The sequence below is a fragment of the Bison bison genome, unplaced genomic scaffold, assembly GCF_000754665.1.
Source record: "Bison bison bison isolate TAMUID 2011002044 unplaced genomic scaffold, Bison_UMD1.0 scf7180017864182, whole genome shotgun sequence".
Taxonomy (NCBI): domain Eukaryota; kingdom Metazoa; phylum Chordata; class Mammalia; order Artiodactyla; family Bovidae; genus Bison; species Bison bison.
Window position 1 is genome coordinate 1,585,965 of NW_011494754.1, and position 25,361 is coordinate 1,611,325.

Sequence of the window (25,361 nt, forward strand, 5' to 3'; positions counted from 1 at the left end):
ATCAGGGTCTTTTCAAATGAGTCAGCTCTTTGCATCAGGTGGCCAAAGTATTGGAGTTTCAGCATCAGCCCTTCCAAAGAACACCCAAGATTGATCTCCTTTAGAATGGACTGGTTGGATCTCCTTGCAGTCCAAGGGACTCTCAAGAGTCTTCTCCAACACCACAGTTCAAAAGCATCAATTGACGCTTTTGAATTGATTCTGACATACTTAATACTTTATAGGGTTTAAATCTCTCAGGAACACAAATCTGAACTTATACAACAATTTAATTCAAAATTACCTTTATGATATTAGAACACATTTACATATTTGCAATTTTTGTCTATTACCTGTATATGCAAAGACTGTCTTGTCTTACAGGCTTCAAGACTGGAATTGATTTATGCCTTTGTATCACAGAGCTAGAGAGATTTGAAGTGAGTTTGGGAATAAATTCAGGTCTCTGAATTCCCTATTCCATGCTCCAACTACATAACTATTACCAAAGTAATGACAGTAAATCCTGAATTTAAAGTGAGTTTAATATTTAATATTAATTTTCCAAAACATAAAGCTGTGTACAAATCTTGGAATAACTCACCAAAATATACGGCTTTTTAATGATTATTTAGTGGTTATCAGTCTATCAAGAGTAAAGCAAGTATTAATAGTATCTTAAAATGACACTTATTTTTGCTACACTTTCTTAGAGGTCTTACAATGACATGTTAAGAATATCATTCCCTGTACATGTTAAAGAGGATACGATTGCCTGCTTACTCATAACTGAATATTTCGTATTCTTTCACCTTATTTACAAATAATTTATATACTCTGTCTATTTAAATTCAATATTTAAAACTGAACTTTTTTCTTTTTGGCACAGGCTGTTTTATTATTTGATAGATAGCAGGCTGCTTCTTACATTAAAGAGCTATCACCAAAGCAGAGGCAGCAGACATCTAGAAATTAACTTGATTGAACCATGTTCAAGAACTTTATAACCATTAGTACCTTCCCTACATCAGACTTATGAGGTAGTTGCCCTTACTTCCCCTTTTACTGATGAGACACTGACTCAAAATTATTTTAGCTAAGCCCTCAAATGATGATACTTAGCTAAGTAACATCAGAAAGAAAAGACCAAAATTCTCTCCTGTACCTGATCTTAAACCAAATCACATTTTGCCTCTTGGACTTCCAAGTTTTCATCACAGTTCAGTAATATTTATTAATATTACCTATTTTACAGTGATAACCTGAAGATCAAAAACAGCATAGTACTCTGAGGTATACCAAAGAAGAGTGCCCTGTGAAATATAAACATTGTCAAAGATACTTTATCTTAAAAATCAAACAGATCCATGATGGCATTTACATTCCACAGCCACACCATAAAGCACGCGCCAAGACAAGCCCAGCGGGTTTCATGCTGTTCTAATGTCCTTTCTTAACCACACATGGAAATGGGAAACTTCATTTGTCTCTTTCAGATCAGCAACTGGAAAAAGCATTTTAATTAATTTTTACCCACCTGGCAAATGGACTCTATTGACTAATTTTGTAGTGTAAGAGCTGCTTTAGACTCTAGAATTGTCTATGTATGTTGCTTTTGGAGACAAATGTAACTAATATTCTACTGTGTAACTTTTTAACCTCCAGAAAATATAAAAAACATAGAAGATATCAGGTAGCGTAGGTGCTTGAGACCTAAAAATATTAGCCATTTGTTTTAAACTCAACTCTGTGAAAACAAAAAGGTAACACAATTTAAAAATTTATCTACCCTCTTGTTTTAGGAAGCCCATCAGTCAGCCTCTTGGGTGTAGCCAAACAGCTGAAAAATGTGTAGCCTAGTTAATCCTGCTACACATTTTCCGTTTTTGGTGTTACATGTCTGTCCTAAAAACCAAGGAATGATCAAAACAGCTATAAAACAGTAACAGAATGGAAATACTTTCAACTATTTCCAAAGGCTTGCAAAGAAAAATAGTTTCATAGGTTGAGGAAGTAAAATTCTGAATAATTGCAATCTATACAAAGCTGATATTAATGTCTCATTTCCTTTTTGTATTCCTTATATAAAAATAGGGGCAGGGACTTCCTTGGCAGTTAAGAGGTTGAAATATCACACTTCCACTGCAGGGGGCATGGAAACTATGTTCCCATGGGAACTAGTTCCCCCTGGTCAGGGAACTAAGAGCCTGCATGCAGCCAAAGAATAGAAGAAAAAAAAAAAAAAAAAAAGGTGGGGGTGGGGCACAAATATAAGAAAATACAGTTATGTCAAAGACTGATTTAAAGTTTGTTCTAAGGTTAATATATATTATGCTGGCTTTTTAGTCACCTGAGAGTCAGGAAATTCACAAGAACATGATTCCTTACAGTAAGAACTGTGGTTACCTAATCTCACAACTACGGGTTTGGCAAGTTTCCAGGCTTCATTTGGCATGAGGCTGCAGTTTTGTTAACATGTATAAATTAAATAAAATCAATACCACAATCTAATCCTGGATTAAGTTAATCTCTCCATGTCTTACATCTATAAAAACAGCCTTTTAAGTTTGTAGGAAATAGAATTCTGGCCTTTTACAAAGCAAGCACGACAATACAGTTAAGTTCTAGTACTATGGCTGCCATAATATTTTTATCATCAGACATTATAATTTAAGTGTCAGTGATTTTCTTTCAAGTCTCTGACTCCATAAAATAATAAAAAGATACTAGAATTTCCCTGTAACTACCATAAAAAAATAGTTCAGTTTCCATCAGGTTATTCCTAACGATTTGTTAGGATACCCCTGCTTGATCCAAGTCCATCCGGCCTGAAGCTGTGTTTCATTTCCAGCCTTCTGTCGGCCTGCAGTGTCTTCTTAGGTAAAGAGGCCATCTAAATAAAAGCAGAAAAAATTCATAATTTTAGTTGTGTGGGTTTAAAAGAAAAACCACCAATAAAAACAATACATTAACCACTAAATGAGGGAAGGACTGCCAGCCATGTATCAATGTCTTGAGTACTTGCTCCAGGGGTATAAACTACAAGTAGAAGGCTATGAAAAAGAGAGAAACTGTATCTTTTCCTAACATGATAAATACTGTCTACATTTCAATTTTGATCATGACAAACCTGCACCGGAATTACTAACACCTGTCTAAATGTACAGTGCCTGTCACAGCGTTCCACCATAAACTTCTAACTTACTCCGCCACTGCTTTCCACATAACATCTCATTCTCCTTTTAACTACATGAAGCAGGAGGCACTGACTTAAGTGGGAAAGCTGGGCAAGGCTTAAAGACATTAAAAAACCTGCTCAGTGTCTCAAAGCCTGTGACAACTTAAACCCAGGCCACAGGACTTCGTGCTGGGGACTGCAGCCCGTCTGCGTACTGCGCTGAGTCTGACCCTTCATACCAGAGGAGGCAGGGGAGCTTCCAGCTGTCGTCCGAGGAATGACAGCAAGCGCCTCCAGATGAGGCCGCTTCCCATAAACATAATTCCTGTGATCAGCCAGAACACTCTATGGTCCTAGAAGAGAACACAGTCAATTTCAACCACAAAGGCTAGGTTCCTTCGTGATAAAACTTCCCGAACTTGTCACTGCCCGAGTTTAAAAGGAATTTTCAAACTTTGTGCTGTTCTTTCCTATAGGAACTAAGAACAAGTGCCCTAACAGCACTCAGACCAAGAGTCAGAACATAAACTGGAAGGAAAACATGATTTAAGAGTTATTTTATGATCATCAATGAACCAATGTAACTGCTTTTACTCTGTTTCCTTCCAGTCTTTGTTTACATTCACAGATTTTAATATATAGGACATACAACTTGAAATTTCTGCTTATGGCCACCCTTGCTAAACTGTGAGGTATCCTGGCCTTACAGCCACCTCAAGAGTATTTTAAATTTTCAAGGAAAACACAAGTGTCATCTGTGCAACACGGTGACAACTGCTACTCTTAAACTGCTTTTCATAAAAGAAACTCTTAGGTAACACGACAGAAACTCTAATATAATAAAAGGAACTTTTGGCTTGGGATGCTGTAAAACAACTGTTGTTGCTATTCAGTCACGTCCAACTCTCTAGCAACCCCATGGACTGTAGCCCACCAGGCTCCTCTGTCCATAGGATTTCCCAGGCAAGAATACTGGAGTGGGTTGCCATTTCCTTCTCCAGGGGATCTTCCAACCCACGGATCAAACCTGCGTCTCCGACGTTGGCAGGCGGATTTTTTTTTTACCACTGAGCCACCAGGGAAGCCCCAAACACTAAAAGCATCATGAACCAAGAAAGTTTGGAAACCTCAAAGTTATAGTAAACATTTTCCCTGTCATTTTCTTTCTTTGTGGCCATGCAACATGGCTTGTAGGATCTTAGTTTCTCTGCCCAGATCTTGAACCGGGTCCTGGGCAGTGGAAGCTCAGAGTTCTAACCACTGGACTGCCAGGGAATTCCCATGTCATTTTCAAAATTGTATTTTTTGCAGTGCAGGGCTTTCAAGTTCATGTGTGAATATACAGAATCACAGAATTTAATCTCTCACATGTTAGGAGCCTAAGCTATAGAAATGCCATTATTTATTATCAACAATGGCTTGGTCTCCAATGATTGGGAGCCCAATTTCCTCCAAGATAGCCATTGCCTAAATGACCAATAACCACTGATGGAAATTCAAGCCATATACGATGCAGAAATCTGCTTCCTTTTAACATGAAGTTAGATGTTAGACATCATTTATCAAGAAGACAAGTGCTAATGTCAGTTAACTGCCTGGATGAATACATTTCCAGTTATTCTAAAAAAGACCCTAATTTATTAAGTAAAAATTATGTTTAAATAAGATTTAGCATACCCAGATTACTGTTCTTTCCTGTAGACTGTTTCTGTAATGCTCTATAAATGAAGCCTGGGATTGCTAAAATATGATGAACTTGAGAGGTAAGCAAGTTAAAAATTCCATGTGTCATTAAAATATACACAGAGCAGAGTGTGAGACCTCTAGGAAATTAAGGGAGGGGAATGTGTCTGAAAGTTGGATTTTCAATGCCCGCCCCCCGCTTTGGGTATTCCCTATAGTATTACGGCATGCATAAGTACCTGTGTTTTGAGCTCTTCATCTCCACCGTCTAGCCTATCTACTCCTTAGAAATAAGACACCTACAGCATCCTGGTATGCCAAAGGCTACTAAAAAAGCCCTAAACTGATGGGGACATGTCAAAAGTACTTAGAAGATGGTATGAAAGGAACAATTTGAATATCAAGATAAATAATGAGGGCAGTGTGACAGATTGTAACTCATTGATTAAATAAGATCCCATGAGTCCATACTGACACAAATGAATAAATAATTGGGAGAGAAGGAAGGCTCTATCTGACGAAGAACAAAAGTAGGAAGAATGATGGAATTAGCAATAACCATTGATAATCATCCCTGTAGTATCTGATTCAGGCATGAAGCATTTTTTGGATCAACAGCAGATACTAAAACTACAGGGTGCAAATTATTAAAGAAATGCACATCAAAACTACAATTAGATGCCATCCTGCACTGGTCAGAATGGCCACATTAAAAAATGTACAATTAACAAATGCTGGAAAAGGTGTGGAGAAAAGGGAATCCTCCTACACTGCTGGAGGAGTGTAAGTTGGTGCAGCCTCTATGGAAATCAGGAGGGCAGTTCCTTAAAAACCTAAAAGCAGAACTGCCATATGATCCAGAAATCCCACTCCGTGGCATATATCCAGAGAAAACCTTAATTCAAAAAGACACATGCACCCCAGTGTTCACTGCAGCACTACTCATGACAGCCCCAAGACACGAGAACAAGCCAAGTATCCACGGACCCATGACTGGATACAGATGTGGCGCCTACATACAGTGGAGTACTACTCAGCCACAAAAAGAATGAAATAACACCACTTGCAGCAACACGGATGGACCCAGAGATTATCACACTAAGTCAGAAAGAAAAGGACATATGATGTCACTGATATGTGGACTCTAACATGTGTACACCCATGGCGGATTCATGTTGATGTATGGCAAAACCAATGCAATACTGTAAAGTAATTAACCTCTAATTAAAATAAATAAATTTAAATAAAAAAATAATAAATAAAATATGACACAAATGCACCTGTCTACAAAACAGACATACAGAACAGGCTTGCGCTTGCCAGGGGCTTGGGGGAGACTGGAGTGGAGTTTGGGGTTAGCAGATGTAAACTATTATATACAGAATGGATAACAAGGTTCTACTGTACAGCACAGAAAACTGCATTCAATATCCCATTACAAACCACAATGGAAAAGAACATTAAAAAATGTATTATATGTATAACTGAATCGCTTTGCTGTACAGCAGAAATTAAAACAATCAACTATATTTAATTTAAAAAAAAAAACCAAAAAACTAGAGGGTGCAAATTTGATGAATGGCAGGGTTCTTAGAATATACTTAATTCCACAGAGAAAGTAACTTCATAGGACAGAAAATCAGCAGACACCACCTTAACCAAATGATCAGAGTTAGTATCACCAGTAATGAGACAAACTGACACCAAGGTCTCCTGATGGGATTCAATGTGAAGAACACTGACAAAAACGTGTCACAACCAGACTCTAGTAACGAAGAGTAATCAAGAGCCAAACAATTGACCTACATTCTTTGTGAGCATCAAGGCCACGAAAGACAGTCAGAAAAACTGGCCTAGGTTAAAGGAACCTAAGGAGACACAATGACTATTAATACACGCAACACACCATTTAAGATTTTCTATGAGGTAAACGGCTCTACTGTGCTAAGTGGTGAAACCTGACCAGGGTCCACAGATCAGAAAAACAGTGTTGTTTCAATGCTGTTTTCTGATTTTCACAAGTGAGCTGTGGTTATGTAAGAGAATGTCAGTGTTTTTAGAAAATATATACTGAAATATCTAGACATCAGGAGCTTCATATTTGTTGTTTATTCTCAAATGATTTAGGAAAAAGTATATATATACTGACAGAATGATAAATATGATAAAATGTTGCTGTTTCAAGAATCTGGGTAAAGGCTGTATGGGAATTCTTTTAGTATTCTTGAAATAGTTTGATATTATCTTAAACAAGAAACTATCAGAAAGGAATTTCTAAAAATTCTTTTAAAAAATTAACAACAACAACAACAGGCATTTAGAAAAAAACATTAGAACGCGTATAAGATGGAGTTAGCCTGCAGAAAGAGTGCATGTACATAAACAGAATGACTTGGGAGAAGGACAGGAACTTGTACAGAGTTACACACTCACGAGCTGGGAAACTGGCAAAGGTCTTCGGAAGGACCTTCTGAGGATGTCCAGGGCTGGTTTATGTTGCACAAGATAGTTTGGTAACTACTGGACTTTTTACTAGATTTGGGCTTAAAAGCCTCTAAGAGATTCCTATCATACCTAGTATAAGCCTGAACCCTTACCAAGCTCCAAATCAACATGCTCTCCCTCTTCTGTCCTTCTGACCTCTCACTACCACTTTCCTCCACTTGACACCCCTCCTCTGACCACTCTGGCCTTCCTGCTGCTCCTTCAACAAGCTCAGTACACCCTTGCCTCAGTCTTCACATGTGTGGTTCCCTCTGCTTAGACCACCCTTTCTGCCAGGTCTTTCCATGTTCTCTTTTCATTCAGGCTCCGCTCTAGGGTCACCTTCACAGAAAGACCTTCCTCAACCACGCCATCTCTACAATGCCCCTTGTCTCTCCTCCTGCTAACAGTCTCTCTCCCTCTACCTAGCTTTAATTTTCTTTATGCAGTCATTTAGTCATGTTTGACTCTCTGCAACCGCATGGACTGTAGCACTCCAGGCCTCCCTGTCCATCACCAACTCCTGGAGCTTGCTCAAACTCATGTCCATTGAGTCGGTGATGCCATCCAACCATCTCATCCTCTGTTGTCCCCTTCTTCTCCTGCCTTCACTCTTTTCCAGCATCAGGGTCTTTTCCAAAGAGTCAGTTCTTTGCATCAGATGGCAAAGTATTGGCCAAAGCATCAGTCCTTCCAATGAATATTCAGGACTGATTTCCTTTAGAAAATTTTCTTTATGGTACTTATCGCCTAACCTACCATGAATCTGTTTCTTCTCTCTCCCCCACTGAAACAGACTCCATAGGGGCAGGGATTCACTGCTACACCCCCACAGCTAAAAGCAGTGTTTAGTGTGTAATAGGCACCAAACACCGTATCTGTAAGATGAATGAATCAATGTACTGCATTTACTTTCCTTTCACATCTTATAAGGAGGTGACAAACACTGCTGCAGGGAGCTTATGACCTTTCTCAGGTGTGTGTGAGTGAAAGTTGTTCAGTAGTGTCCATGGAATTCTCCAGGCCAGAATACTGAAGTTGGTAGCCGTTCCCTTCTCCAGGGGATCTTCCCAACCCAGGGATCAAACCCAGGTCTCCTGCACTGCAGGCAGATTCTTTACCACTTGAGCCACCTATGATCTTTTGCAGACAAGCAATTCCAAGTCTGAGGATCATGGCAAAGGGAAGTGTAGGATTATTTTGGCATAAATAACTAGAAGAGTAATTTTACTCAGGTGGGTTGGGGGTGTGGTCAGTGAAGAGTCTCCTTGGAAATAACACAACAGTTGAAACCTGGGAGACAAATAGACATTAACTAGGCAAAAAAAAGGGGGGGTCCCTGGTGGCTCAGTGGTACAGAATCCTCCTGCCAACGTGGAAGATGCAAGTTCAATCCCTGGGTCAGGAAGATCCCCTGGAGAAGGAAATGGCAATCCACACCAGTATTCTTGTCTGGGAAATTCCATGGACAGAGGAGCCTGGTGGGCTACAATCCATAGGGTTGCAAATGACTTAGCAACTACAGACCAGACCAGGCAAAAAAAGGTGGGACGTAAGAAGAGATGTGTGGAAGCAGTGTAAGAATACTGATGAATCAACGGACAGTGAGGACAAGATGGCTGCAGACAAGATGGGGATGTGGGCACAGCAGGCCAGGAAAAGCCTTACCGGCCAGGGAGTTTGGATTTCTATCTTAAGGAGAATCAACACTACCCCCCTACACCCAAATAGTTTTACACAGAAGAGTGACCATTAGAACTGCTTCTTTTAAAGACCACTTTTTAAAAGGGACCACTTTAAAACAGACATAGAGCACACACCTGTTAATCAGGACACAAAATTTAGCACCAGAGTGTGCCTGCTGAACGCAAATGCAAATTCATTTCTAAAGAAATCTCACAGTAGGCGCTCACTTTAGCACCACATATACTAAAAGTGGAACAATACAGAGAAGATTAGCATGGCCCCTGTACAAGGATGACATACATGCAACTTCGTGAAGCATTCCATATTTTTCTAAAACAGAAATGTAGACCAATGGAACAAGAGAGAAAGCCCAGAAATAAACCCATGCCCCTATGGGCACCTTATTTTTGACAAAGGAGGCAAGAATATACAATGGGGCAAAGATAGCCTCTTTAATAAATGGTGTTGGGAAAACTTGACAGCTACACGGAAAAGAATGAAATTAGAACACTTCCTAACACCATACACAAAGATAAACTCAAAATGGAGTAAAGACCTAAATGTAAGACCAGAAACTATAAAACTCTTAGAGGAAAACATAGGCAGAACACTCTATGACATAAATCAAAGCAAGATCCTCTATGACCCACCTTCTAGAGTAACGGAAATAAAAACAAAAACAAGTGGGACCTGATAAAACTTTAAAGCTTTGGCACAGCAAAGGAAGCTATAAGCAAGGTGAAAAGACAACCCTCAGAACGGGAGAAAATAACAGCAAATGAAACAACTGACAAAGGATTAATTTCCAAAACATACAAGCAGCTCATACAACTCAATATCAGAAAAACAAACAACCCAATCAAAAAGTGGGAAAAAGACCTAAACAGACATTTCTCCAGATGACATACAGATGGCTAACAAACACATGAAAAGATGCTCAACATCGCTCATTGTTAGAGAAATGCAAATCAAAACTACAATGAGATCACCTCACACCTGTCAAAATGGCCATCATCAAAAAGTCTACAAACAACAAATGCTAGAGAAGGTGTGGAGAAAAGGGAACGCTCTTGCACTATTGGGGGGAATGTAAATTGATACAGCCACTATGGAAGACGGTATGGAGATTCCTTAAAAATCTAGGAATAAAACTACCATATGACCCAGCAATCCCACTCCTAGGCATATATCCTGAGGAAACCAAAACTGAACAAGACACATGTACCCCAGTGTTCACTGCAGCACTATTTACAATAGCTAGAATGTGAAAGCAACCTAGATGTCCACTGACAGATAAATGGATAAAGAAGTTGTGGTACATATACACAATGGAATATTACTCAGCCATAAAAAGGAATGCATATGAGTCAGTTCTGATGAGGTGGATGAACCTAGAACCTATTATATGGAGTGAATTAAGTCAGAAATATAAATACCGTATTCTAAAGCATATGTATGGAATCCAGAAAAATGTTACTGAAGAATTTATTTACAGGGCAACAACAGAGAAACAGACATAAAGAATAGACTGATGGACATGGGGAGGGGGAGGAGAGGATGAGATGTATGGAGAGAGTAACATGGAAACTTATATTACCATATGCAAAATAGATAGCCAATGGGAATTAGCTGTACGTCTCAGGAAACTCAAACAGGGGCTCTGTATCGAACTAGAGGGGTGGGATGGGGAGGGAGGTTCAAAAGGGAGGGAATATATGTATACTCATGGCTGATTTATGTGGAGGTTTGACAGAAAACAACAAAGTTCTGTAAAGCAATTAACCTTCAATTAAAAAAATTTAAAAAAAAAGAAAAAAATCTCACAGTAGGACATCTTCTGAAAGTACAGGCTACAAGGACATGAAAACTCTGCCAGTCAGTGTTAAATATGGAGCAAAGTGAAGGATGCAAATCTTGGAGTCTAAATCCTAGTTTTGTTGTTTCCTAGCTCTGTGCTCTTGGGCAAATTATATTTTCTGAGCCTCAGTTTTTCTACCTATTAAAAAAAGCAGGGAAGGAGAAGGAAATGGCAACCCACTCCAGTATTCTTGCTTGGGAAATCTTATGGACAGAGGAGTCTGGTGGTCTACAGTCCATGGGGTTGCAAAGAGTCAGACATGACTGAGCGACTGAGCACACACACAATGGAAACAAACCATGGCCAGGCAGAGGAGTTCAGGCCACTTGATGAAAGACCTTGGGAGCAGGAGGTCTCCGTGTTGGTTCGTTCTCCCAGCTGTGGGGCTTCCCGCTGACTCCTCCACTGGTGTCTAAAGACTGAGTCCCTCCCAGCAGCAGAGGGAAGACCCTGGGGTGGGGGGTGGGCAGAACAGGGAGTAGAGCTCTGTGTCCAGGCTGAGGATGCTCAGGGTTCCCTCTGGGGCTGCAGCCACTAGACACAATTGGGCAACAGGGCTGGAAGGAGAACCTTGAGGGGCTAAACGATCCTGGAAACCTCAGATTCTCTCTCTGTGTGTGGCCACCCAGCAGGGCTCTGCTTGGCTGGTCGATGAAATTTATGCTAGTGATGGAAACTCGGTGCCTTTGTGTTTCTAGTATAAAAGTTAATGAATAAATCAAGTTCTTTTCATTTTCCATTTAAATTGCTGGCCCTGACCAGTAAAGACTGTCCTTGTTGCCAAATGGCATCATTCAGGAACCCTCCCCGGCCCCGCATTGAGCCCACGAGCTGTGACTCACTGATGCACAATGAATTTCCCATTTTGAAAAGGGAAAATGGGTTTGATATGTTTGTCTTTTTTTCCAAATATGTCTTAGGACCTTAAACATGTACATACTAATTTATAGGAACAGGATAATGTCAAAAATGATTATCTGCAATCTTCATTTATCCTACTTTGTGTGAATGTTTATGAGTTTCTCTGCAGAAATGTTATATGTGGTTATGAGATGCTGTGCGGGGAGTGTTAGTAATATCAGGCACAGGTGCTGCAGTAATATACAAAACTCTAAATTGAGAAATTCTGAATTCTGCGCTCATCTGCCCCAATGGTGTCAGATAAGGGATAATGGATCCTGTTTCTCAAGGCAAATATATATGTAATACATATATTTAGGGCTAAATTGAGAATTACTGATAGAGGGTATAAATTCATAGTCACATAGTGTTTTTGACAAATAAAAATTGTAAATATTCAGAAAAAAAAGAAAAGCAGGGAAAATACATTCATTTTCAGACTTTTGATGACTGAATCAAAGCATGCAACTGCATGGCACATTGCCTGACATATACGTTAAAAAAAAAATCCCTCATTAACACTGCCTCACAGTATAAAACTATTGTCAAATCTCTCCCATGTGTAGTTATCTGTTATAAGAAACATAAGGTAGTCCTAAACTGCCCTATGTGACAGTTTCCTGAATCCCAGCACAGGCTCTGGTTTGTTCAAACCTAGGCCATTCTACATTACAGGGTCTAACAATACTGTTTGAATTTCAAATGATTTACAGTACATATTTTATCCCAATAAGCAACTATAGAGGTTAGAACTTTCTTTTTAAAATCCATTAAAGTAGTCCAGGGGTTAAGAATCCACTGTGCAATGCAGGGGACGCGGGTTCAATCCCTGGTCCAGGAACTAAGATCCCACATGACTTGGAGCAACTAAGCCTGTGTGTCTCAGTTACTGAGCTGATGCGCTCTGGAGCCTCCAAGTCAGATCTACAGAGTCCATGCACTACAATGGAAGATCCAGCATGCAAAAATGAAGATTTCGAGTGCCACAGCTAAAAACTGACCGAGTAAAGTAAATAATGAAAACAAAACAAAATCCATGAAAAAGAAATGATCTTCAAAACATTAAAAACCATCCCTAGATTATTGAAATAATACATTCTCACCTCCTCAAGGGAAGATTCCAAATTCATTCCGAAAGCAACTCCCATTAGCCCAAAGAGTGAAAGGGAGAAGGTTCCCATGGTCAACTGTAGGTTCAACCTCATCATCACATTACGGTGGCTGGGGAAGAGAAAACTGCTTAGATCAGAAGGGCCCACCAACCGAGCACCACAAATTCACTATTAAAGATCACAGGGGCTAAACGTACACCTTAAAAAGACACTCCCGTGTAGTAGTTATAAATGATAATGATGGGATAAATGGGATAATTCTTTCCAAAATGGAAAAACAAAGCCAGCCTTAAACACTTTATACTGTGCAATAACTACTTTATTAAAAAAACATGGATAGTTTTCTATGACACCCTCTTACCTGTCCAGATTGATGAATATGATACTCTGTGAATCATCGATCAGTGCCCTGAGTTCCCGAGCTGCGTTGGAAAGATCCTCAGCTAATCGGTAGTAGTTTTCCAACAGCAACTCCATCTCCTCTGCATGGTCAATCCCAGCGCTGCTCTTTTCACTTTAATTAAAAGAGTTCACATGACTAACATGCCCTCGATACATGTGTTAAACATTTAGTACCACAAAGCTTCCTGAATCAGTATACAATATTCAGTTATCCTCGGCTCCTTGTGGCTCCTGGGTGGAAGATTGGCCCCAGGGTGGCCAGCGGCAGCAGAGAGGCCAGGGAGCCCTCTGCTCCTGGGCGCCCTCCAATATCGATTGGCTCCAGGCTTCCCTGGACCCCCTTCCCAGCAACTCCAGGGGCCTTTGCCCAGGTCCCCAGGCGGTATGCTGACCAACACCCAGCAGCCAGTAAAGGTTTACACACTCAAGAGGACCAGCAGTGGGACAACCAGGGCGCCAGGCTACGTGGAACAGATGGAGGGCATGTCCTTGCTAGTCAGGACCTGACAAAACATGGTCCACTGGAGAAGGGAACGGCACACCACTTTAGTATTCATGCAGTGAGAATCCTAAGAACAGTATAAAAAGGCAAAAAGATATGACATTGAAAGATGAGCCCCCCCCAGGGCAGAAGGTCTAATATGCCACTGGGGAAGAGCAGAGACTTAGCTCCAGAAAGAATGAAGAGGCTGAGACAAAGTGGAAATGATGCCCAGTTGTGTCTGGTGGTGTAAATAATGTCTGATGCTATAAAGAACAATATTGCACTGGAACCTGGAATGTTAGGTTCATGAATCATGGTAAATTGGATACGGCCAAACAGGGGATGGCAAAAATGAACAACGACATTTTAGCAATCAGTGAACTAAAATGGATGGGAAAGGGTAAACTTAATTCAGATGGTCCTAGATTACAAAATGAAGCTGGGCAAAGGCTAACAGTTTTGCCAAGAGAATGAACTGGTCATGGCAAACACCCTCCTCCAACAACACAAGAGATGACTCAACACATGGACATCACCAGATGGTCAATACTGAAATCAGAATGATTTATTCTTTGCAGCCAAAGATGAAGAAACTATACAGTCAGCAAAAACAAGACCTGGAATTGACTACGGCTCAGATAATCAGCTAAGGCTCAAACTGAAGTAGGGAAAACTACTATGCCATTCAGGTATGACCTAAATCAAATCCCTTACGATTATACAGTGGAAGTGACGAATAGATTCAAGGGATTAGATCTGGTAGACAGAGTGCCTGAAAAACTATGGACAAAGAAAGGTTCGTGAATCTATACAGGACCTAGTGACCAAAACCATCCCCAAGAAAAATGCAAGAAGGCATAGTGGTTTCTGAGAAGGCCTTACAAATAGCTGAGAAAAGAAAAGAAGCAAAAGAAAAAGGAGAAACGGAAAGATATACCCAACTGAATGCAGAGTTCTAAAGAGTATCAAGGAGAGACAGAAAGCCTTCTTAAGTGAACAATGCAAAGAAATAGAGGAAAACAGAAGAATGGGAAAGACTACGAGATTTCTTCAAGAAAATTAGAGATAGAACATTTCATGCAAAGATGGGCACAATAAAGCACAGAAATGGAAAGGACCCAACAGAAGCAGCATTGATTAAGAAGAGATAGCAACAAAACACAGAAGAACTATATAAAAAAGATCTTACAACCCAGATAACCATGATGGTGTGTGGTCACTCACCTGAGCCAGACATGCTGGAGTGTGAAGTCAAGTAGGCCTTAGGAAGCATTACTACAAAGCTACTGGAGGTGATGGAATTCCAAGTGAACTCTCTCAAATCCTAAAAGATGATGCTGTTAAAGTGCTGCACTCAATATGCCAGCAAATCTGGAAAACTCAGTAGTGGCCACAGAACTGGAAAAGGTCAGTTTTCATTTCAATGCCAAAGAATGTTCAAATTACAATACAACTGCACTCATTTCACATGCTAGCATGATTATGTTCAAAATCCTCCAAGCTACCCTTCAACAGTATGTGAACCAAGAACTTTCATATAGATTTAGAAAAGGTAAAGAACCAGAGATCAAATTGCCAACATCCGTTGGATCACAGAAAAAGTAAGAGAATTCCAGAAAAACATCTACTTCTGCTTCACTGACTACGCTAAAGCCTTTGACTGTGTGAATCACAACAAACTGTGGGAAATTCTTAAAGAGAATGGGAATGTCAGATCACCTTACCTGCCTCCTGAGAAAACTGTATGCAGCTCAAGAAGCAACAGTTAGAAATGGACATGGAACAACAGACTGGTTCCAAATTGTGAAAGGAGAACATCAAGGCTGTATTACGGTCATCTGCTTATTTAACTTTTAGGCAGAGTACATCATGTGAAATGCAGGGCTGGAAGAATCATAAGCAAGAATCAAGATTGCTGGGAGAAATACCAACAACCACAGATATGCAGATGATAGCACTTTAAAGGCAGAAAGTGAAGAGGAACTAAAGAGTCTCTCAATGAAAGTGAAACAGGAGAGTGAAAAAGTTGGTTTACAACTCAATGTTCAAAAAACAAAGATCACGGCATTCGGTCTCATCACTTCATAACAAACAGATGAGAAAATGGAAACAGTGACAGATTTTCTTTTCTTGGGCTCCACAATCACTGTGGATGGTGACTGCAGTCTGAAATTAAAAGACGTTTGCTCCTTGGAGGAAAAGCTATGACAAACCTAGACAATGTATTAAAAAGTAGAAACATCACTTTACTGACAAAACTCTGAATAGTCAAAGCTATAGTTTCTCCAGTAGTCATGTGTGGATGTGAGAGTTGGACCATAAAGAAGGCGGAGTGCTAAAGAATTGACAGTTTTGAAACGTGGTCTTGGAGAAGACTCTTGAGAGTCCCTTGGACTGCAAGGAGATCAAACCAATTGTAAATGAAATCAACCCTGAATATTCATTGGAAGGACTGATACTGAAGCTGAAGCTCCAATCTTCTGGCCACCTGATGCGAAGACCTGATTCACTGGAAAAGACCCTGATGCTGGGAAAGATTGAGGGCAAAAGGAGAAGGGGTGACAGAGAATGGGATGGTTGGATGGCATCACCAACTGGATGGACATGGGTGTGAGTGAACTCAGGCAGATAGTGAAGGACAGGGAAGCCTGGCATGCTGCAGTTCATGGGGTGACAACAGAGTCAGACACAACTTGGTGAGTGAACAACAACAGTAATTCAGGTATCACACACAAAAAAGTAGCCTCTGCCTTTTCTATTATTGTGATTGAGGCCAGTCTGAGTGGCTTTGCTAACTGATCCTAAACATGGCACAGATAAGTTAAGGACACGAGTTTATCCCTACACAGGCTTTACTGTATTCCACATCCCTGAACCCAGGGACACTCATGCAAATACACACACTACCATTTACAGGAAAATCCAGACATGTGAATGCTGACAAATTAGTGCAAAGTCCAGATCACTATCAGGTAAAACACAACCAAAAAGTAAAAACAAACATAATGAGCATGTCCTTTCCAAGGTAAATATAAAGTATCACTTCCATAGAGGAAAAAAACTGGTTCTGAAAAATGTAAATACAGTCAAAACAGCTCAAGACAGCAGAGGAGCGGTATGTGGCTCTCACGTTCTCCCACAAATACATCAAGATACATCCACCTGGGACAATTCTCGTGGAACATCTACTGAACACCGCAGATCTCAGACTTCCAAAACGGTAAGAAAACCTTCACATAACTGGGTAGGACAAAAGAAAAAGGGAAAAAGATAAAGAGAAGGGAACTGGATGGGACTGCTCCTGGGAGGGAACAGTGAAAAAGAAAAGGTTTTCATCCCTGGGGAAGGCACCTCACTGGTGGAGAGATCAGCTGGGATGGGGGAGAGGCAGGTGGGGAGCCTTGGAAGAGAGCGCAGCAACAGGTTTGTGGAGGGCAAAGTGGAAAGACCCACATAGTCGGTTGGTATGGGTGCTTGGCACTCCCCAGACTCAGATGTTCCTTCGATGGGACAAGTGGAGGCTGGGTGTTGAGGCTCAGGTGTCATCATGAAAATTACCGAATCAAAGCAGTAGACAGAAAGCCAGACTGGAAAAAAAAAAAAAGCAATATAAGAGACCAATGGGATAACAGAATAAAGTGTGCCAATCTACACATAAACGTGATTCCAGAAGGAGAAAAGGGGATTAAATATGTATTTGATGAAACCGTAGCTGGAAAAATGTGATGAAATTATAGCTGAAAACTATCCAAACCTAAAGAAGGAATCAGACATCCAGATACAGAAAGCACAGAGGGTTCCAAACAAGAAACAAATCCACACCAAGACATATTATAAAAACAGCAGAAGTTAGAGAGGATTCTAAAGGTAGCAAGAGAAAGACAGAGTTAATTACAAGGGAACTGCCAGAAGGCTGTCAGTTGATTGCTCTACAGAAATGATGCAAGCCAGAAGGGAGTAGCAAACTATGTTCAAAGTTTAAAAAGGGAAAAATCTGCAACACGAAGTCTGCTACCCAGCAAGAATACCATTAAGGATGGGGAAATAAAGAATTTCTCAGATAAGCAAAAAATGAAGAATACAGCAATATGAAACCTATTTTAAAGAAATATTGAAAGGTCTTCTCTAAATAGAAAAGAAAGATACAGTAAAGAGGAACTCACAGTTGGAAAATAAATCACTTAAGTTAGCCAGTATAGAGGTCAAATAGGAAAAAAACCTATTTACGAAAGGAAGATAAACACAAGGAACAGTAAAAGGATAAACAAGACGTGATGTAAAAAAGGACGTCAAAATCATAAAATGTGGGGAAGGAAAGTACGAAAATGTGGATTCTTATTTTTTAGAATGTGTGTGAGCCTAATATGACTATCAGCCTAAAGCAAGCAGATATAGGAAACGGTTAACATACCTGAAAAACAGGGTACCCACAAATCAAAAACATACAATAGTTTAAAAAAAAAAAAACCAAAGAGAATACAAGGGTAAGAGAAAAGGAAATCATCAAACCACAAAAAGAAAACAGAGAAAGACAAAGGAACAAAAAGGAAACAGAATAGACTGGGAAAAAAGGTTTAAACTGGCAGTAAATATGTAAGTATCAATAACTACTTTGAATGTCAATGGACTGAACACTCAAATCAAAACAGAATGGCAAACTGGATAAACAAATAAGAGCCTACGATATGCTGCCTACAAGACAGCCACCTTAGGGCAAAGGACACACACAGATTCAGAGTGAGCAGAAGGAAAAACGTATTTCATGCAAATGGAAATGACAAGAAAACAGGAGTTACAATAATCTTACCAGACATATAGACATTAAAACAAAAGCCATAAAGGAAAAGAAGGAAAACATATAATGGTAAAAGGATCAATACAAGAAGAGGATTTTACACTTGTCAACATATATTGCCCCAAACACATAAAATACTAACAGCTAAAAAAGAAGAAACTGATAAGAAGACTTTATCACCCCATTCACATCAATGGGCAGATCCTCTAGACAGAAAAATCACTAAGGCAACAGAGATCCTAAATGATAAAACAGTTAAGACTTAACTGGTATTTTCAGGACATTATTTCCAAAACACCCAGAACACACACTCTTTTCAAGTGCACATGGAGCATTCTCTAGGGCTGACCACATACTAGGATACAAAACTAACCTCAACAACCGTAACAGTAAAGAAATTATTTCAAGCATTTTTCCTCACAACAGGACGAAGCTAGAAATCAACAAAAGGAAAAGAAATCCATATGTTACTACCCAACAGGTCAATGAGGAAATCAAAAAGGAAATTACACACCTCCCTCAAAAAACAAGAAAAAAAATCTCAAATTAACAACCTAACATACCACCTAAAAGAATCAGAAAAAAACAAAAAACAAAACCTTAAGTCAGTAGGAGGGAAATAATAAAGATCAGGAAGGAAATAAACGGAGATTAAAAAAAAATAGAAAAAACACCCCAACACCAGGCTTCCCTCATGGCTCAGTGGTAAAGAATCCAACTCCCACTGTAGGAGACACAACATGGGTTTGATCCTTGGTTTGGGAAGATCCTACATGCTTCAGAGCAACTAAACCCGCATGCCACAACTGTGCTCTAGAGCCCAGGAGCTGCAACTGCTGAAGTCCCGAGTGCCTGGGAGCCTGTGCTCCGAAATAGGAGAAGTCACTCCAATGAGAAGCCTGTGCACTGCTACTGGAGTAATCCCCACTTGCCAGAACCAGAGAAAGTTCATGCAACAATGAAGACCCAGCACAGCCCAAAATAAATAAAATTAAAAAAAAAAAATTCAGTAAAATCAAGAACTGGGTCTTTGAAAGGATAAATAAAATTGACAAACCTCTGGCCAGTCTCACCAAGAAGAAAAAAGATAGAATCCAAATAAATTAGGAAATGAAAAAGGAGAAATTTCAACTGATACTGCAGAAATACAAAAAAACCCTTCAGAGAATACTATGAACAATTGTATGCCAACAAATTTGACAACTTAGAAGAAATGGACAACTTTCTAGAAAGATATAGTCCACCAAAACTAAATCAAGGAGACAAGATAATCTGAACAGACTGATCACTACAAGTGAAATAGAATCTGTAATTTAAAAAAACAAACAAAAACTCCCTACAAACAAAAGTACAGGACCAGGTGGCTTTACAGGTGAATTCTTCCAAACGTACAAAGAACTTCTTAAACTCATCCTTGTTAAACTATTCTAAGACTGGAGAGGGGGGATCACTCCCAAAGACATTCTATCTAGTAATAGGAAAGTGTGTTAGTCACTCAGTCGTGTCTGATTCTGTGACACCATGCTCTATCCGTGGAATTCTCCAGGCAAGAATACTGGAGTGGATTGCCATGAAGCCACCATCAATCACCTGATAACAAAACTAAACAAATACCACCAAAACAGAAAACCATAGGGCAAATACCTTCAATGAATATAGATATAAAAATTCTCAACAAAATATTAGCAAACTGAATCCAACAACATATAAAAAAGATCATGTACCAAAACCAAGAGGGATTTATCACAAATTCACAAGGATGCTTCAACATATGCAAAATCAATCAATCAGTGCTCAGTCAGTTACAACCCCATGGACTGTAGCTTGCTAGGCTCCTCTGTCCATGGGAATTCGCGGGGCAAGAATACTGGAGTGGGTTGTCATACCTTTCAAGGGATTTTCTCAGCCCAGGAATCAAACTTGAGTCTCTTACATCTTCTGCATTGGCAGGTGGGTTCTTTACCACTAGTGCTACCTGGGAGTCCCCAATGTAATACACCATGTAAATAAAAGTCAAAAACCATATGATCGTCTCAACAGATACAGAAAAAGCATCTGACAAAATTCAATCCATTCATAATAAAAACACAGTAAAAGCCACTTATGACAAACCCAAAGCCAATATAATATTCAACAGTGAAAAGCTGAAAGTCTTCCCACTATATCTGGAATAAGAGAACAAGGAGGCCCACCCTTACTACTTCTATTCAATGTAGTAATGGAAGTCCTAACCATGGCAAGAAAAGGTATTCAAATTGGAAAGGAAGAGATAAAATTGTCATCATATGCAGAAGACATGAAAATGCATAGAAAACCTTAAGGACTGCAGGAAATAAACCTACTACATCTATAAATGAATTTGGCAAAGTAGCAGAATATAAGATTAACATTTAGAAATCAGTTTTACACTAACGATGAAATACAGAAAAGGGAATGTTAAAATTAAAGAGGATTCAAAGAAATGGAAAGATATTCCACGCTCTTGGATTGAAAGAATATTGTTTAAATGGCAATACTACCCACAGTAATATACAAATTTAATGAGATCCCTATCTAATTACCCATGACATTTTCACAGAATTAGAATAAATAATCCAAAAATTTATAGGGAACCATAAAAAGCCCAGAACTGCCAAAGCAATCCCGAGGAAACAGAAACAAAACAGGAGGCATAAACTCTCTCAGACCTCAGACAATACCAGGAAGCTACAGTAAAACAATGTGGTAACTGGTACAAAATGAAGACTAGGGATCAATGGAACAGAATAGAGAACCCAGAAACAAACCCACACGCCTATCATCAATTAATCTTTGACAAAGGAGGCAAGAATATACAACGGGAAAAAGACAGTCTCTTCAGTAAGCAGTGCTGGGAAATTTGGACAGCTGCATGTAAGACAATGAAGTTAGAATACACCCTCACACCCTACACAAAAATAAACTCAAAATGGCTTAAAGACTTCAAACGCAAGACATGATATCATTAAACTATAAGACAGCAAAAGCAAAACATAACCTGACATTAATCATACCAGTATTTTTAGGTCAGTCTCCCAAGGCAACAGAAATATTGATAAAAAAGCGGTACCTAAGCAAACTTAGAAGCTTTGCACTGCAAAAGTGAAAGTGAAGTTGCTCAGTCGTGTCCGACTCTTTGTGACCCCACAGACTGTAGCCTACCAGGTTCCTTCTTCCATGGGATTCTCCAGGCAAGAGTACTGGAGTGGGTTGCCATTTCCTTCTCCAGGGGATCTTCCCACCCAGGGATTGAACCCAGGTCTCCCACATTCCAGGCAGACGCTTTAACCTCTGAGCCACCAAAGGAACAATTAAAAAAAAAAAATCAAAAAAAACCCCAAAAGACAACCTACAGACTGGAAGAAAATATTTGCAAATGATGCAACTGACAAGGGCTTAATTTTCAAAATATACAAACAGCTCATACAACACAACAACAAAAACCCAAAACCACATAACCCAATCGAGAAATGGGCTGAAGACCTTAACAGACATTTCTCCAAAGACATGAAATGGCCAGTAGGCACATGAAAAGATGCTCAACATCACTAATTATTAGAGAAATACAAATCAAAACTACAATGAGGTACCATTTCACACTAGTCAGAACAGCCATCATCAGAAACTCTACAAATAGCAAAAGCTAGAGAGGGTGTGGAGAAAAGAGAATCCTCCTATTCTGTTAGTGGGGAAGTAAATTAGTGTGGCCACTATGGAAAACAGTATTCTATGGGGATTCCATAGAAAACTAAAATTAGTGTGGCCACTATGGAAAACAGTATTCTATGGGGATTCCATAGAAAACTAAAAATAAAATTACTGTATAATCCAGCAATCCTAGTCCAGGGCATATACCTGGACAAAGCTATAATTCAAAAAGCTATATGGACTCCAACGTAGCATATGCATAGTGTAGCAGCACTATTTACAACAGCCGAGACATTGCAACAACCTCAACGTCTGCGGACAGATGAATAAAGATGTGGTATGTGTGTACAATGGAATACTTCTCAGCCATAAAAAGAATGAACTAATGCCATTTTGGCAGCAACGTGGATACAACTAGAGATTATCATACTACGTGAAGTCAGAAAAACAAATACATGGTATCGTTTACACGTGGAATCTAAAGTGTGGCATAAATGAACCTATCCACAAAACAGACACAGAGAACAGGCTTGTGATTACCAAGGGGGAGGAGGCGACAGAGAGGGCTGGACCGGGAGTCTGTAGTGGATGCAAACTCTTACATATGGAATGGCTGACACCAGGCCCTACTGTACACAACAGGGAACTATAACCGATCTCCTGGGAGAAACCACAACGGAAGAGAATCTAAAAAAGGAATATACACAGGTGTGCAACTGAGTCACTCTGCTGTATAACACAAATTCGCACAAAACTGTAAACCAATTATACTTCAGTAAAAAAAAAAATTAATAGTTTTTTCCCCCTCTTTAGTTATACCCCAATCCTACCAAAGAGGATAAGCAGGAATGAAACACTCTGGTTCAAGTGTTTGAGTTTCTGCTACTATATCTATCTGTTAGAATATCAAGGGTTATAAAGCCCTTTTTATTTTGCGTCCCTATTAAGGTATAGGTAACTAATCTCTCAATTAAAATACCTGTACACACTACAGAAACTCTGCACATTACAAAGGTGCCTGTATTATCTCTGATACTGATAGTCACAAAGAACAAAAACATTCGAAAAGGCAGCACTTAAACTTGCATACACACAAGCATACCTGATTTTTAAGTTCATAAGAGATGAAAGGTCAGTAAGGTGAGTGTTTTTATATTAACCAGACTTACAGAATCTGTGCCAGTGTCTCACTTGCCTCCCTGCACTCCATCCACCCTTTTCCCCATCTCTCCCGCTGACCTCTCCAGCAGTTAGCTGTGTATGTCACTCTGCTGGTCAGGCATTTGAAGATAAAGGCAATGGCGTGTTTATCTTTATAGTTGTATACAGAGCAAGCACTTAATAAGTCTTCATTAAATTCAGTTAGATGCAATACGGAAAAGGAAATAATGAAACTGGGGATGAAAAGTGCACCCTCTATTCCAGAAAAATGTTCTTCTTTATAAAAAGTTCTCTGAAGAAGACAACTGATTCTAAGGGAAAAACTAACAAAGCATCACTGTTCACTTACAAGACTTGTGGGTCACTCCACTTTGTCAGACAGAGGTCTTCCAGCAGCTCTTCTTCATCCAAGATCTCTAAGATGGACTCTTTGAAGATTTTAATATCTGTTTCTAACTCTGACAGGCTGTAAGAATAATTGTATAGAAATGATCAATAACATAAACCCGTAAAAAAATTTCCCTACAGGAGTAGTACCTTTCTAATGTCTTATCAAGCAGACTCCCTTATACATTCATGATAAACACTGACTTGTAAAAAATTTTTGGTATTTACTACGCAGTTTGAGAATCAATTCCCAATACAAGACTGTTAATATATTAAGTGATAAAATTAAACAACAATATAATTTTCAGCATATGTTCTTTATCTCAGAAACATACAACCACTGTGATGTAAGCTTTTGGGGCCAGAAATTTACTTTTATTCTTAATTATGGCAGTGATAATACAAGAAGAGACCATTTACTTTTATTTGATAAGAACATCCTAATATTTTTGGACAAAAAATTGACTCAGGAATTTTAACTGTTAACTCTTGAAGGGATTTTAGGGGGTACAAATCCTGAGGGACTGATCATTCAATCTGTAATACAAATTAATATATTAAATTCTGGAATGCATTATCATCAACAAACAAAAACCTCATGAACTTTGGAGGGAAAAAAAATACGATTTGAATATAGACCTGTCATTTAGTAGCTCTTAAAGTTTAGACAAGTTACTTAGACCTTGATTTTCTTATCTTCAAAATGAGGACCATGTCGATGACATGGTGACCTGTCACCTGACTGGTGACAGGTTGAGATGAGATCACACATATAAAAGAGACAGATACAGCATTTCATTGAAAACAGCTTTTCAATAAACATTAGTTTGTGTTCCTCCTTTAGCTCAACTTCCCACCTAGGCTACTTTCCTACTTAAAAGTTATGAAAGACAGATTTTTAACAATAATGAAAACCAGATATGGCAATGAAGGCCTTGAGAGTAAGTTTCAAAGTAAATAATGTCATTACCATTTGCAAGACTAGTTGGTATTTTTAAGATAGTTAATAATTACACTAATTTTGGACCTGAATTTACGTTAAACATTTCACTCTTAAGACTACTGAAAGAGAAGTTTAAGACATCTGTGTCTAATTCCCAACTTGGTAAATCACCCATATTTACCTTTTGCCATTTTGTAGCAAGATGTGCAGTTTGCTTCTGTCTACGGAAGAATGTTTGGGATCCACTAAAGCGTCCAACGTCTCAAGGATCAGTGGTTGTAAAACGCTAAGTTTCCCCTGAAGGGTGTTGATCTAGATAACAACATGACCTTTCATAAGAATTAAAACAATCTTTTTAGAATACTCGGGGTCAGTGAATCCTCTGATTAAATACAGAAATCGAAAATAGCTAGGAAGGCTGGTAACATTTCAGAACATGGTTACTGTCGGAATGCCTATCCCAGATGATTAAAAAACTGGATCTCCTAGGTTAAAAGACAATCATGCATAATGTTGTTGCCAGGCTCCCATTTGGGTGACAGGAAATTAATTCCTGTAAGAGTCCTCTCCCTATAGACATTTAGTATGAAAGGAATGGAAGAGTGATTAAAAGAAAAGCTGCCATTCCCTGGTTAAAACGAAC

The 25,361-nt window shown here is 39.3% G+C and overlaps 1 protein-coding gene across 1 annotated transcript in view; it reads right to left on the reverse strand.

The window, feature by feature from the left end:
• Positions 1–506: 506 nt before the first annotated feature.
• Positions 507–25,361, reverse strand: part of MRS2 (MRS2 magnesium transporter) — a 38,612-nt gene continuing 13,757 nt past the window's right edge. Inside the window, exons 6-11 of the mRNA XM_010843511.1 lie at positions 24,900–25,030; positions 23,738–23,854; positions 13,242–13,394; positions 12,872–12,989; positions 3,397–3,510; positions 507–2,872 (exon numbers count right to left, since the gene is read on the reverse strand). Of these exons, the coding sequence (XP_010841813.1) occupies positions 2,762–2,872; positions 3,397–3,510; positions 12,872–12,989; positions 13,242–13,394; positions 23,738–23,854; positions 24,900–25,030 (744 nt within the window). The 3' untranslated portion in view covers positions 507–2,761. The remainder of the gene's footprint in view (positions 2,873–3,396; positions 3,511–12,871; positions 12,990–13,241; positions 13,395–23,737; positions 23,855–24,899; positions 25,031–25,361) is intronic.